At 50.6% G+C, this 12,993-nt stretch overlaps 1 protein-coding gene across 1 annotated transcript in view; it reads right to left on the minus strand.

The window, feature by feature from the left end:
* LOC146808633 (N(6)-adenosine-methyltransferase catalytic subunit METTL3-like) overlaps nucleotides 1-12,993 on the minus strand; it is a 165,034-nt gene that overhangs the window by 77,749 nt on the left and 74,292 nt on the right. The window contains exons 4-5 of the mRNA XM_085623666.1: nucleotides 11,150-11,325; nucleotides 10,171-10,390 (exon numbers count right to left, since the gene is read on the minus strand). Coding sequence (XP_085479792.1) covers nucleotides 10,171-10,390; nucleotides 11,150-11,325 — 396 coding nt within the window. The remainder of the gene's footprint in view (nucleotides 1-10,170; nucleotides 10,391-11,149; nucleotides 11,326-12,993) is intronic.

Genomic DNA, 12,993 nt, shown 5'->3' on the forward strand with positions numbered 1-12,993 from the left:
AGTGTGGGGCAAAGGAGCACATTTGACTCCTGACTTCACAAGACTCCAAAAGAACGGTGCGCCTAAACGATGCAGCTGCCCACTACTTGCTGGGCAGCTGTAAATACTCAAATGCGCCCTGGGCTTTCAGTAGCTCTTAAAACAAAGGGGCCAAACATTGGAGCCACACGGGGCTCTAACAATAAATATGCCATGGTTGGAGCCATCTGGCTCTGAAGAGAAGCACGTCCCCGAGCACTCGGGGGAAAGGTCACAGGTCCCTCTGGCCCTGTAAACACTAAGGTGTCCCCTTTGTAGGAGCCACACGGGGCTCTGTACGTAATGTGAAGCATAGGAGCCACTCAGGCTCTAGAAGGAATATGCTACTTACCAGTATGCATCTGTTCTTGGCATGTAGAGCTGCAGATCTACACACTTTTGCATAGATCGCCATCTGGTGTTGGGCCCAGATGTTTGCAGTTTGTTTTTCCTCTTGGAAAGTCTTTGGAAGTCACGAGGTCGGTGACTCCTCCTTTGGATCGTATTGCGCATGGGCTTCGGCTCCATCCTCAGATTGTTTTTCGCCAGCAGGGAAAGATGGAGCGTAGTAATAACAGTGAGGAAACCCATGTGTGTGTATCTAAATAAGATAGACTGGAACAGATACAGGTAGCCGGGGAGGCGGGTGGGCGTGTGTCGATCTGCAGCTCTACATGCCAAGAACAGATGCATACTGGTAAGTAGCATATTCCGTTCGAGGCATATGAGCTGCAGATTACACACTTTTGCATAGATTATATAGCAGTTGCCAACCTCAGCGGCGACCACCCGTATCTGTTGCAGTGGTTTGAAATAATGTTTTTAGTACAGCCTGGCCCACACTAGCTTGTTGCTTAGTTTGCACATCCACACAATAGTGTTTGGTGAAAGTGTGCGGTGTTGACCATGTAGCTCCTTTGCAGATATCATCTAATGGAATGTTCCCTAAGAATGCCATGGAAGCCCCTATCTTTCGTGTAGAATGGGCTTTAGGGGGAACAGATAGTGTTCGTTTTGCTTTGTGGTAGCAAATTTGAATGCATTTTACAATCCACCTAGCTATCCCTGATTTTGAGATGGGGTTGCCCTTGTGTGGTGGAGAGAAAGAGACAAACAGTTGTTTGGTCTTACGGAAAGCTTGTGTTCTCTCGATGTAGTAGAGTAAGGCTCGTTTGACATGTAGTGTGTGCAGAGCCCTTTCTGCAACTGTCTGTGGTTGCGAGAAAAATACTGGTAGTTCTACAGTTTGGTTTAGGTGAAAAGGGGAAATGACTTTAGGTAGGAATTTTGAGTTGGTACGGAGAACATCCTTGTTATAGTGCATTTGAAGAAAAGGTTCTTGTATGGTAAATGCTTGCATCTCACTGACCCTTCTAAGGGAAGTGATGGCTACAAGGAAAGCTATTTTCCACCTTAGGAATTGTAGTTCGCATTTGTGTAAAGGTTCGAAGGGAGGCCCCATTAGCCTCGTGAGAACAATGTTTAAGTTCCACACAGGTGAGGGTGGTACTCTGGGAGGAATTATTCTTTTTAGGCCTTCCATGAAGGCTTTAATGGCAGGTACTCTAAAGAGTGATAGATGTTGCCTGTTTTGTAGGTAAGCCGCAATAGCTGCGAGGTATAGTCGAATGGACGTATAGGCTAGATTACACCTTTGTACGTGGAGCAAGTAGCCTATGATGTGTTGAATAGACACGTCCAGGGATTGATGGTGTTATGACAATAGACAACAAAGCGTTTCCACTTGGTGGCATAGCACGCCCTAGTGGTAGGTCGTCTAGCTTCTCTGATGACGTTCATACAGTCAGGGGGAAGATTTAGGTACCCGAATTCTAGGATTTCAGGAGCCAGATCGCAAGGTTGAGATGAGCTGAGCTGGGTCCGGGTGCCTGATCTCTCCATGGTTCTGGGTTAGGAGGCATGGTGAGAGGTGTAATTTTTGGTGCGGTACTATAGATAGTTCCAGCAGTGTGGTGTACCACGGTTGTCTGGCCCACGTTGGAGCTACTAGGATTAGTGTGAGGGAGTGTTGCTGTAGTTTGCGCACCACTAGTGGAATGAGTGGGAGAGGCGGAAAAGCATACACAAATCTGCCTCACCAGTTCATCCATATCGCATTTCCTTTGGATAATGGGTGTGGGTATCTGGCGGCGAAGCTTGGGCATTTTGTGTTTTCGTGGGTGGCAAAGAGGTCTATCTGTGGATGCCCCCACATTTGAAAGAACGGACGAAGAACCTGTGGGTGAAGTTCCCACTCGTGGATCTGTTGTGTCTGTCTGCTGAGCAGATCTGCCACGGTGTTTTGGACTCCTGGGACATGTTGAGCTAGGAGAAAGATTTTGTGGGGTATTGCCCATCTCCATATGCTCTGTGCTAATTGAGAGAGCTGTGGAGAGTGTGTGCCGCCTTGTTTCTGGATATAATACATGGCTGTCATGTCTGTGCGAATCAGGATTGCCTTGCCTGAAATCTGTGTTTGAAAAGATTTTAGGGCTAAGAAGATTGATAGTAACTCCAGATGGTCGATATGGAGTAACTTTTGCTGACGTGTCCATGTGCCCTGCATGGTGAGATGTAATAGATGAGCTCCCCAGAAGGAGAGTGATGCGTCTGTTAGTACTATCTGAGGAACCGGGTCCAGGAACTGTCGACCTTTGGAAAGGTTTGTGGTGTTCCACCACTGCAGAGAGCGATGGGTGCGACCGTCTACCAACACCAGATCTGTCAGTTGACCCTGGTCCTGGATCCACTGGTGCGCTAAGCACTCTTGGAGAGGGCGCATCTGGAGTCTTGCGTGAGGTACTATGAAAATGCAAGAGGCCATCATCCCTATCAGTTGCATGAACACTCGAGCTGGAAGTGAGTGTTGTGCTATGAATTTGGCGCGTAAAGCCTGAATGCTTGCTATCCTGGCCGGATTGGGGTAGGCTAGCACTTTTGAGGTGTTTATGGTGGCACCGAGGTATTGCTTTATGTGGCATGGTTGCAGCTGGGACTTTGTGATTCACAGTGAAGCCCAGTTGGTGAAGTAGTTGGATTGTGGTGGAGGTGTGTTGTACACACTGATTGTATGAACTGGCTTTTAATCAGCCAGTCGTCTAGGTATGGGAAGACGTGAATGTGCTGTCTTCTCAAGTGTGCTGCCACCACTGCTAGCCACTTGGTGAATACCTGTGGTGCTGTTGTGACTCCGAATGGGAGTACTTTGAATTGATAGTGTTGTCCGTCCACTACAAATCTGAGGTACTTTCTGTGAGCGTAGTGCACTGGAATGTGGAAGTACGCGTCTTTTAGGTCCAGAGTTGTGAGGAAGTCGTTTTGAGAGAGGAGCAGAAGTACCTGTTGAAGTGTTACCATATGAAGATGGTCTGAGTGTATGTATGTGTTTAGGGGCCGGAGATCCAGGATGGGTCGTAGGGTCTCGTCCCTTTTTGGTATGAGAAAATATAGGGAGTAGACCCCCATATTTTGTTGTTTGACAGGAACGTGTTCTATTGCCTGCTTTTGTAGAAGGGAGATTACCTCCTGCTTTAGCAACATTAAATGTCCTTGTGACATTGGGCGCTGTCTGGGTGGAATGTTTGGGGGGGTAGATTTTAGTTCTAGGCAGTAGCCTGATCAAATTATCTGTGTCACCCATTTGTCTGAGGTGATGGTCGCCCAGACCGGAAGGAAATTTTGAAGTCTGCCTCCGACCGGAGTGGGATGGTCTGGAGGGAGCGGGGGGGGGGGGGGGGGGAAGTCATTGGGAAGGCGGTGTGGCAGAGCGGGCGGTATTTGTTTTGCCTCTGCCTTTATTGTTGTTGCCCCTATAGCCGCCTCTTTGATAACCCCTTGTGAAGGTGGACTGAGTGGGGGATTTGTACGAAGTGGACGCGTTGTCTGAGGAGTAGCCTCTAGATGTACTTCGAAAGGAAGAGCAGCGAAAGGAGCGTCTAGGAGGGTGTGACTGTAAGGCTCCCATGGACTTCGCCGTATCCGTGTCCTTCATTTTTTTCCAGGGCCTCATCCACCTTTGGTCCAAATAGGTGTTCCTGGGCAAAGGGGTGATTAAGGATGGAGGCTTGTACCTCCGGTTTAAGCCCTGATATTCTTAGCCAAGCATGGCGACAGAGGAGGACGCTAGCATTAATGGCCCTGGAAGCAGTGTCTGCTGCATCTAAGGCACAGCGTATAGAGGTGTTAGTGATAAGTCTTACCCTCTTGAATTAATTCGTTGGCCCTAGCTTTATATTTTTCAGGGAGGTGGTGCATTATGCTTTCTAATTCATCATAATGTGCCCTATCATATCTAGCCAATAGCTATCCTGAACGGAGAGGTAGCAGAGTCCTTCCTCTTTGGAGGTGGAGGCGGAGCCGGTTTGTCCAAATGTCTCTTTTTGGTAGAGAGTGTCAAATGTCCAGTTTTTGGATCCTTGGTGAGAGTTTTTTGCAAGGGATCCGGTGTAAATAGTTCCTGTGAAAGTGTTTGGTCCGTCGGCGCTGAAGGCGTCGGGCCGTTGTCTTTTTAGGTTTTTCGGTGCCGGTTTGTTGCTTGGAACCCGGCTTGGGAACCTCCGGTCGCTTGGTCGGCGCCGAGATGGGTTTCGGCTTGGAAGTGTCGGTGCCAGTGGCCTTGTGTGGTTTGGTCAGTACCGAAGATGGCGTCGATACCGAAGAGCTGCGTTTCGACACCGAAGGCTTCGGTGCGGAGGTCGGTGTCGAGGTGGAGGCCGGTTTCTTTTTCGGTGCAGAAGCGTGTTTATCGTCACTGCTGGTAGGCTGGCTCGAGCCCGAGCCGCCGGAAGGCTTACTTGGCTTCTTCACCGGGCCCGAAGGCGGGGAGTGTAAAGCAGTGTCTCTGGTGGGGGAGTAGATTGGTACTCACGACCCTCTGCGCCAGAGTGATGTCCTCCACATCTGATTCGTCTGCCTCGGAAGCGCTGACGAGGTCCTCTTCGGTGCGATGCTGTTCCGGATCGTCGATGTCTCCGAAGATGTCGACCGGAATCGACGTCGAGGAGTGTGCCATATTCCTTCTGGCTCTTCGGTCCCGAATAGTCTTTTTGGATCGGAAAGACTTACACGCCGGACAGTCTCGAGCCTCGTGTTCAGGGGAGAGGCAGAGGTTGCATACCTCGTGAAGATCGGTGTGGGGAAATTTGGACCCACACCGAGGGCACTTTTTAAATGGAGTTCTTTCCATGAGCTGGGACCGGAGCTTGGTTAGGCCCGAAGGCCTCAGTCGGCGCCTGGAACCGAAGGCCTGTGCCGATGAGAAGGCACGTGGATTGGGGAGATCGCGATCGAAACAATACCGCGATTTGGGTGAGGATTGCGCGTCGATCGTCGAACTGGAAGCTGTTCGGAACCGGAGCGCGAAGATTACATCCGAGCCCGATGGCGGAAAAAAACAATCTGAGGATGGAGCCGAAGCCCATGCGCAATACGATCCAAAGGAGGAGTCACCGACCTCGTGACTTTCCAAGAGGAAAAATAAACTGCAAACATCCGAGCCGAACACCAGATGGCGATCTATGCAAAAGTGTGTAATCTGCAGCTCATATACCTCGAACATTAATATGCCCTCAGGGGGTGCACTGGCCCCTGGAATAATTATGTCAGAGTGGTGGAGCCACCGGGGCTCCAAGGACAAGGATGCCCACGTCGTTGGGGCCACGTAGGCCTGGGAAACAGCTGGGCCCCATGGGAGGACACAGGCCCACGAGGTTGGAGCGGCCCACTGCCATCCAGGGCCGCTCTGAATGCGAAAATAAAACTGGCACCGTGCCTTCCTCACGCACATACCATTAGCCCCCACGGAGCCCCCCAGCCCTTCTCAACTCACCAGGCTGCTCTCGGGGGACTCCGCTCTGTTGGTGGCGATCTCCTCTCAGTAGATGTGGCGGGGGGCAGGCACCGGCAATGTGCCTCGTGCCCCCTCCGCCGGAATCGGGCTGCCGCGCTTGCGGGGCTCTCTCTCCTCACGGGAGCCCCGCCTTCTTCCTGCGCTATCTTTCACCCGGTCCCCCATCTCGGGTCTGGGACTTCCAGAGTGGAGCCTAGCAAGGCTCCAGGCTGCCGTTTCCTCCTTCCGGTCCTGCCGCGGCCCCGCCCACGTCACAGGCGGACTTGCCTGACTTCCGGGGCAGCCGCGGTTAGACCTCAGCGGCAACCTTGGCGGCAGCAAAGTCGCAGGGTGGGCACCCACGCACACAAACACTGGCGAAGTCGCGGGGTGGGCACCCGCGCATTAATGATCAAAATCAGCGGAACAAGAGCGGGTTAGGCACCCGCGAGCCAGTAAACATGGACAGTGCAGACGCAGGGTGGGCACCTGCTTAATCAAATGAAAATACGCGGGGTGGGCACCTGTGAGAAAGTGCCATCTTTCTTGCATGGTATGCCCCCACTTTTTGCTGAATTGCTGAATGTACTTTGACTGAGTGTGCCCTGGACTCCTGCCAATCAGGTGCCCAGGGCCTATATTCCTTCCCTAAAACAAACAAAACCCAAATTGGCAAACCCTGGCCACATGTCAACCCCTGGTAAATGGTACCCTAGGTACCCAGGTCCTTGTGACCAGGGAAGGCCTCTAAGGGCTGCAGCACTCATTGTGCCACCCTTAAAGGCCCTGTACTCTTACACACACACACACACTGCCTTTGCAGGCTGAGTGTTTGGGTGCAAGACAAAAACAAAGCCGACATGGCGCACATCCCTGTGTGCCATGCCCATCACCTACACTGCCATGGCATACATCAGCCACCCCTCTAGCTGGGTGCTTTATGCCAATGGTGTGGGCACAGGAGCAGGAGCCATGTGCCCCTACAGTGCACAGGTCCATTCCTGAGCACTGTAAGTGCAGTGCTGCCATTTAAGAGTACATGGTGCTGAGAGCTCGTCAAACACGAGCTCCACAGCACCATAATGGCAACACTAAAGACTAAGAAGTTTGGTATCAAACTTCTCAGCACATTAAACCCTTACTGATGCCAGTATGAGATTTAATGTAACAAGCACCCCAGAGGGCATCTTAGAGGTGCCCCCTTAAATCTAACTTACAATCCACGTCTGCTCTGAGCCTGCCTAGGCTGCCACACAGCAGACATGTTGCTGGACCCCTGGGTAGGAGAGCCCCTGCTCTCCTGGGCCTGCAACAATGCACATCCTGGGCGAGGTGCTAAATCTCCTCCCCCAGGATGGGCAGGGGGAAGCTTCAAAGGCATGCCGCCTCTGTGAGCTTGGCCAGGCCACTGCAACCCCCCACTCTGGCGGGAAGCTTTGGCCGGAAACCCCAAATAAGGACAGGGGATATGCCAGCCTGCCAACCCCACCCCTCAGGTGGGGGAGGCGAGGTGAAGCACATCTCCGGGCTCGCGCCATCTTGAAGATGGGGAGCCCTACCCTATCAGGACTAGGCTACTGCCCCCCTCCCACCGGAGAGAGGCAGGATAGGGGGTATACACACCCCAGGACAGGGACCCATTGGTCCCTGCCCTTCACCTACCTGTAACACCCCTAAATCTAGTATTTAGGGGCACCCTGAACCTTCCTTCCCCAGATTCCAGATACCAAACTACAAAGAAGAGCAAGAAGACAGAAGACCTGCCCTGCAGCTGCTGAAAAGTGGAAGACACCAACTGCTTTGGCCCCAGCCCTACCGGCCTGTCGACCCTCGAACCTGCTCCTGCTCCAACCCGGCATCTCTTGTGGCCAGCAACCTCACAAACCCCGGAGGACCTGGCTACCCTTCAACTCTGAGCCCCTGGGACTCCCATGAGTAGAGGCTCTACTCAAGAACTCACTTCTAATCCCTGGCAGCAGCCCGGAACCGCGAACCCAGCACACTCTGCACCAGCCAAGCCTGGCCGGTGCTGGAGTGAACAAAGACCCCGAGGACGACCCCGCAGCGACTGGGACCCCGAGTCCGGCACCCAAGGACCTCCCTCGACCCTCCTGAAGAAGCCTGCAGCCTCAGAGCAAGGTGCCCCCCCCCCTACCGCGATTAACAGAGGGTAAGAATTTCCGACTCCAAAAGGCACCCCTGCAAGCGGCGCCCCACGGCCCCCTGTGCCCACTCCCTGGGTACCTACCTATCCTCCAACTACCCAACTTACCTCTCTAAGTGGTGGTGGCACCTGAAGACTCCTCGTCCCCGAGCTTGCAGCCTTTTTCCAAACCGGAGATTTCCCATTGAAATCAATTGAGCGCCCGAAGGCTCAAAAGCACCCTGCACCCAGCCGCCCGAGTGGCCCTGGCAGTGCAACCTCTACACCTATCTACTTCCCCACTTGCCCTGAGTAAGTGACCAGGAGCCCAGCTCCCACAGCCGCGTGGCTTGCTAGTCAGCAGCCACCAACCAAGGCCCCCCCTATCCCTCATAGGATAACATTGGGCCTAACTCTCTCTGCACCCGGCCGCCCTAGTGTCGCTGAGGGTGAACTAACTGTATCTACCTGACCCTGGGGGACCCCTGAGTCCATGTCCAGAACCTCAACTCTGCCAGTCGAGTACTTACCTTTAAACCAATAACTCTATTTTCTTCATAGGTTAACATTGACTGTCTTTTTACTGAAATTTCTTCTAAGTGTGGACTTTTCAAATCTTAAAATATTCACCAAAAATCAGCCGAGAAACAAAAACGAAAATACTCACCTGCTCTTAGGTGAGCTCCCAGTGCTGGATCTTGGTGCCCAGCACTGACTCTGAAAACTACTTACAACTGTACTTACCAGTAACCCAATTTTCTTCCATGGGAAACCATTGACTGTTTTTCTGTGACATTTCTTCTAAGTGTCAATTTCTGCAATTTTTAAATATTCCTTAAAAATAGTATAATATCTGAAAACGTAATTACTTACCTGTTTTGGATAAAGGTCCCAGTACTGAGTCTAGGCACCCAGTACTGGATTACAAAAGTAACGAGAACCTACTGTACCTGCAACTTGAATTTTCTTCCATAGGGAATCATTAACTGTTTTCTCTGAAATATTTTCTAAGTGTCAACTTTTGAAATAGCTAAATATTGTTTAAAAATCACCACAGTAATTAAGTCGACTTTCATCACTTGATTCTAAGTACTGACCCAGGACTGAATCTATGATCCAGGCCTGGAATTCCAAAAGTAATCCTAAAAGTAATCTGTTGCAAATAACTTGAAACTTCCATTGAACTCAATGCATTATTGTGTTTAAAATAGTGTCGCCTATTGCAACCACTTGTAACTGTTTACAAAAGTCAATTGCATATTGCAAAAGTATTTATACAAAGCATCTCATTCTGAGAAAGTATATTTTAATACCTATTGTTGGTTCTAAAATAAAACAAGCATATATTTTTTATATATAAATCATTGGCCTAGAGTTCAGTTATTGAGTGTGTGAGACCATTTGCTGACTGAGTGTGTACAACAAATGCTTTACACTGTCCTCTGATGTTGCCTTACTGCTCGACCAAGCTACCACTTAGAGAGTAAGGTTATATCTAACTTTAACCTCTTCCAAACCCTTGGGGACTGTGGACTCTGTACACCCTGTACCTATTAAGAAACAGTATATACAGAGCCACTTTCTCACAGCACCCGCCACCCAAATAGCGATACAAGCGGGGTGGGCACCCGCAAAGCTCACAAGGAGGGGGGGCAAGCCTTCCCCTGGGCCCCAGCAGCAACACGCCCCTGGTTGTTTCAAGTCAAGAACAAGAACATTTTCTTGGGGTCACAGCCCCTTCTTTTATACACACATTTGCCTTTGTCAGACAGCACAGGCAAGGGGGGAACCAGATACAACTGGTTCAGGAGCACTTGAGCACTTTGTTTTGCACAGCCCCTCTATTCTATTCACAGGACAGGCCAGGGACATCAGACGCACCACGGGGGGGTGGAGCCAGCATTGTGGAGGGAAGGCCCAGCCCTATTCAGGTCCCAGGTGCAACTCCTCCCTCCCATCTACATGCAGATCTCTCCATTCACCACCGGGCAGACTCACCCTGGCTCCTGGAATTCCCCAGCCCTGTCACTCAAACTCCAGACAGGCAATTCACATCATACAGCACACAGACATGCCAACCTCTAGAAGTGGCCAAAAAGACTACGTAGACAGATCTGGTGAGGGTACAGTAATCCCCTCATGTTGGCAGTAAGAAGATCAAAAATGAACAAGTAAATTGTACCTGCGGGGGAAAAAGGCGGTCCACCGCTGTGTCACTCCCACCAACGCCTTTGGCCAGTGTACCATCCACACTTCCAGGGAGGCTCAGGGCACCAGTGGCGTCCAGCTCACTACAGGCATCGATCTCATAATGGACATACTTGCAGGTGTCCATGTGGAAGCAAGTGTTCAGAAAAGAACAATCGCCCAGGGATTCGTCCGTATGATGGTTGATGATGCGCCTGTGGATGGAGGAACAAGAAGAGTCTGAGGCAGCTACACAGAGTCTGAGGCAGCTACACAGAGTCTGAGGCAGCTACACAGAGTCTGAGGCAGCTACACAGAGTCTGAGGCAGCTACACAGAGTCTGAGGCAGCTACACAGAGTCTGAGGCAGCTACAAAGAGTCTGAGGCAGCTACAAAGAGTCTGAGGCAGCTACAAAGAGTCTGAGGCAGCTACAAAGAGTCTGAGGCAGCTACAAAGAGTCTGCGCTGATTGTGCACTTCTCATTCACAAAATCACGTATTATTATTGTAGAAAAACAAACGTGCGGTTCATTTGCTCATAGGAATTCAAAACTCTGCTTTCTGGTACCATCAACCATAGGAGATTTTTTACACCTACACGCAAGCAGGCAATTCTAACAATGCTTTATTTCCCATTGCTAACCCCAGACCACAACAATACTAAAAGCTAGTATTTATCTTTCTATTCTAAATGTCATCCTATGGTTTCTGTATTACTGTTTGTGTGTGCAGATATAAATGTTTTCTGCAAGCTTGGTAGTGTGCTTTTGGTTAATAAAATCGTGTAGTGTTCGTTTTATCTGCTGCTCAGGCGGTCTGCTGTTATGAGACTGCAGGGCTGACCTCATTCATTCATGTCTTTGCCTACAGCTGAAATGCAGTTTGCTGCTTGGCCACACCCCATGCCTGGAGCAGATCTGCTTCCAAAACAATCGGCCACCCTTTTGCCAAGTGTAGCGACATTCAACATGTACCTGAAGTGAAGCTTCTTGCATGGCCGATCAACATCATTTGCCTTCATGCACTCTTCCTTAGTACCGAAGTCACAAAACTCCTGCACCTGGGCTCGGCCACGGGACCGAAACTTCTCCACAATGGACTGTTCCTTGGCTGTAGTTGTATTAAGCAGCTCTAGAATCTCCTGGCTCACCTGTGGCAGAAGAGCAAAGCCAGGTAAACTGGGATGGCGCAAGAATTTAAGAGACACAGCAAGATAAAAAAAATGATTCACCTTCGGTTATGCCCTTTCTGGTGGATACTCTAACTGCTGATTCCTCAACTTATGAATTGTCCCCAGGTGCCAGACAAGATCTGTAACTTTTCATATGAATTGCTCCTACATGTCAATAGGTGACACCATCAAAGTCTGTGGTTGTCTCACTCTGCCTCTGGAGTGATGACAGAGATATGTGTGTAGGCACATCCCAGCTTGCGGATGTCAGTGTTCCTTCAAATCTTTCGCCCCGTCACACGTGGACTGGCCATGAAAATTGTAAAGGGGACAGTGCACAGAATGTTGAGGCCTTTTTTAGAGCTCTAAACTCATTTTACAGAACAAGGAGAGAGTGTAGTGGGTAATCCACAGTTTGATAGTGTTAGAAATGGGATTTCTGGTTGGCTAAGGCTTGCGCCAAAGCCAGGCAGAAACCACCACTCTAGTCAGGGCAAGGAAGTTACACGCCAAAGATAACCCCTGCTCACCCAGTTGGTAGCTAGGCACGAGCAGTCAGGCTTATCCTGGAGGCAATTTGTAAAGCGTTTGCGCACGCACACAGCAACAACATCCCAGGCCCACCACAAAAGAAACTCTACACAAGGTTAAACATAAAAAAATAGCCTTCTGTGGAGTTCCTTTTGTGGTGTGCCTGGGACGTTGATTGGTGATCAGCGGTGGGATTAGGACTTGCATTTGCGCAGTACCACGACGACGACTGGCTGCACTACAAAACTCTGCATTTTAGATAGGCACATAGAAAGGGGTTATTGTTCTAAGTTTGTTTTAAGTGTCATTTCTTTGGAAAGGTGTTTCTTGTGCACTATGAGTTGGGTGTCCTGCCAAGGACAGAAACCAGAGAATCTGGAGGAGAGACTGCTCTTGAGCCATTGCACTGGTTCTTGGGTTGGCCTACAGTGGGGACTTAATTGGTATGGAGTCACTAGCTCGGGAGGGTATCATCCCCTAAGTGCAGTGTGAGTTTTCTGGATTCACCAGTAAGGGTGGGATCCAGTGGTGGCAGCAGAAGTGTGTGTCCAGTGCATGAAGTCCCATTCCCAGTTCCCAGATGGTGGTACCTGGTTTCCGCAAGGGGGGGTGCAGGTTGAGCTTCAGGGGCAGTAGATACTGTCTCAACAGTCTTGGGGGGGGGGGGGGGGGGGGGGGGGGGAGTGTGGATGAGTGATGTGTTGCACTGAACAATTGGGTGGGAGTACTCTGAAATAAGGAGCTTGCTGAATAATTGGGTGCGAGTTCTCTGAAATAAGGAGCTTGCTGAATAATTGGGTGTGAGTTCTCTGGGATAGGGAGCTTGCATTGGGGAGTTATTCCAAAAGGAGTGGCTGAGGTGTCTTCCAGCCCAGAGTGGTGGAAGAGGTTCAGAGTGGCCCACCTAGGTCCCGGTATAGGGGCTCACGTCCTGTCTCAGAGGAGAAGGAGTGGGTGGGACTGCGTGTCTCCAGGTGCCCGAAACCCAGTCTCAGGGCCTGGATGGTTTCTTAAGGGAACATCAGGTCGGGGGCCTAGGCTGTACTGATCGGTCATTTGAGGAGGATCTCCCAGTGTCTAGAGGGCGTGGAGCGTCTGTAAGCAGAGCTCCAGTAG

Source organism: Triturus cristatus, chromosome 8 (genome assembly GCF_964204655.1).
Source record: "Triturus cristatus chromosome 8, aTriCri1.1, whole genome shotgun sequence".
In the NCBI taxonomy this organism is placed as follows: Eukaryota; Metazoa; Chordata; class Amphibia; order Caudata; family Salamandridae; genus Triturus; species Triturus cristatus.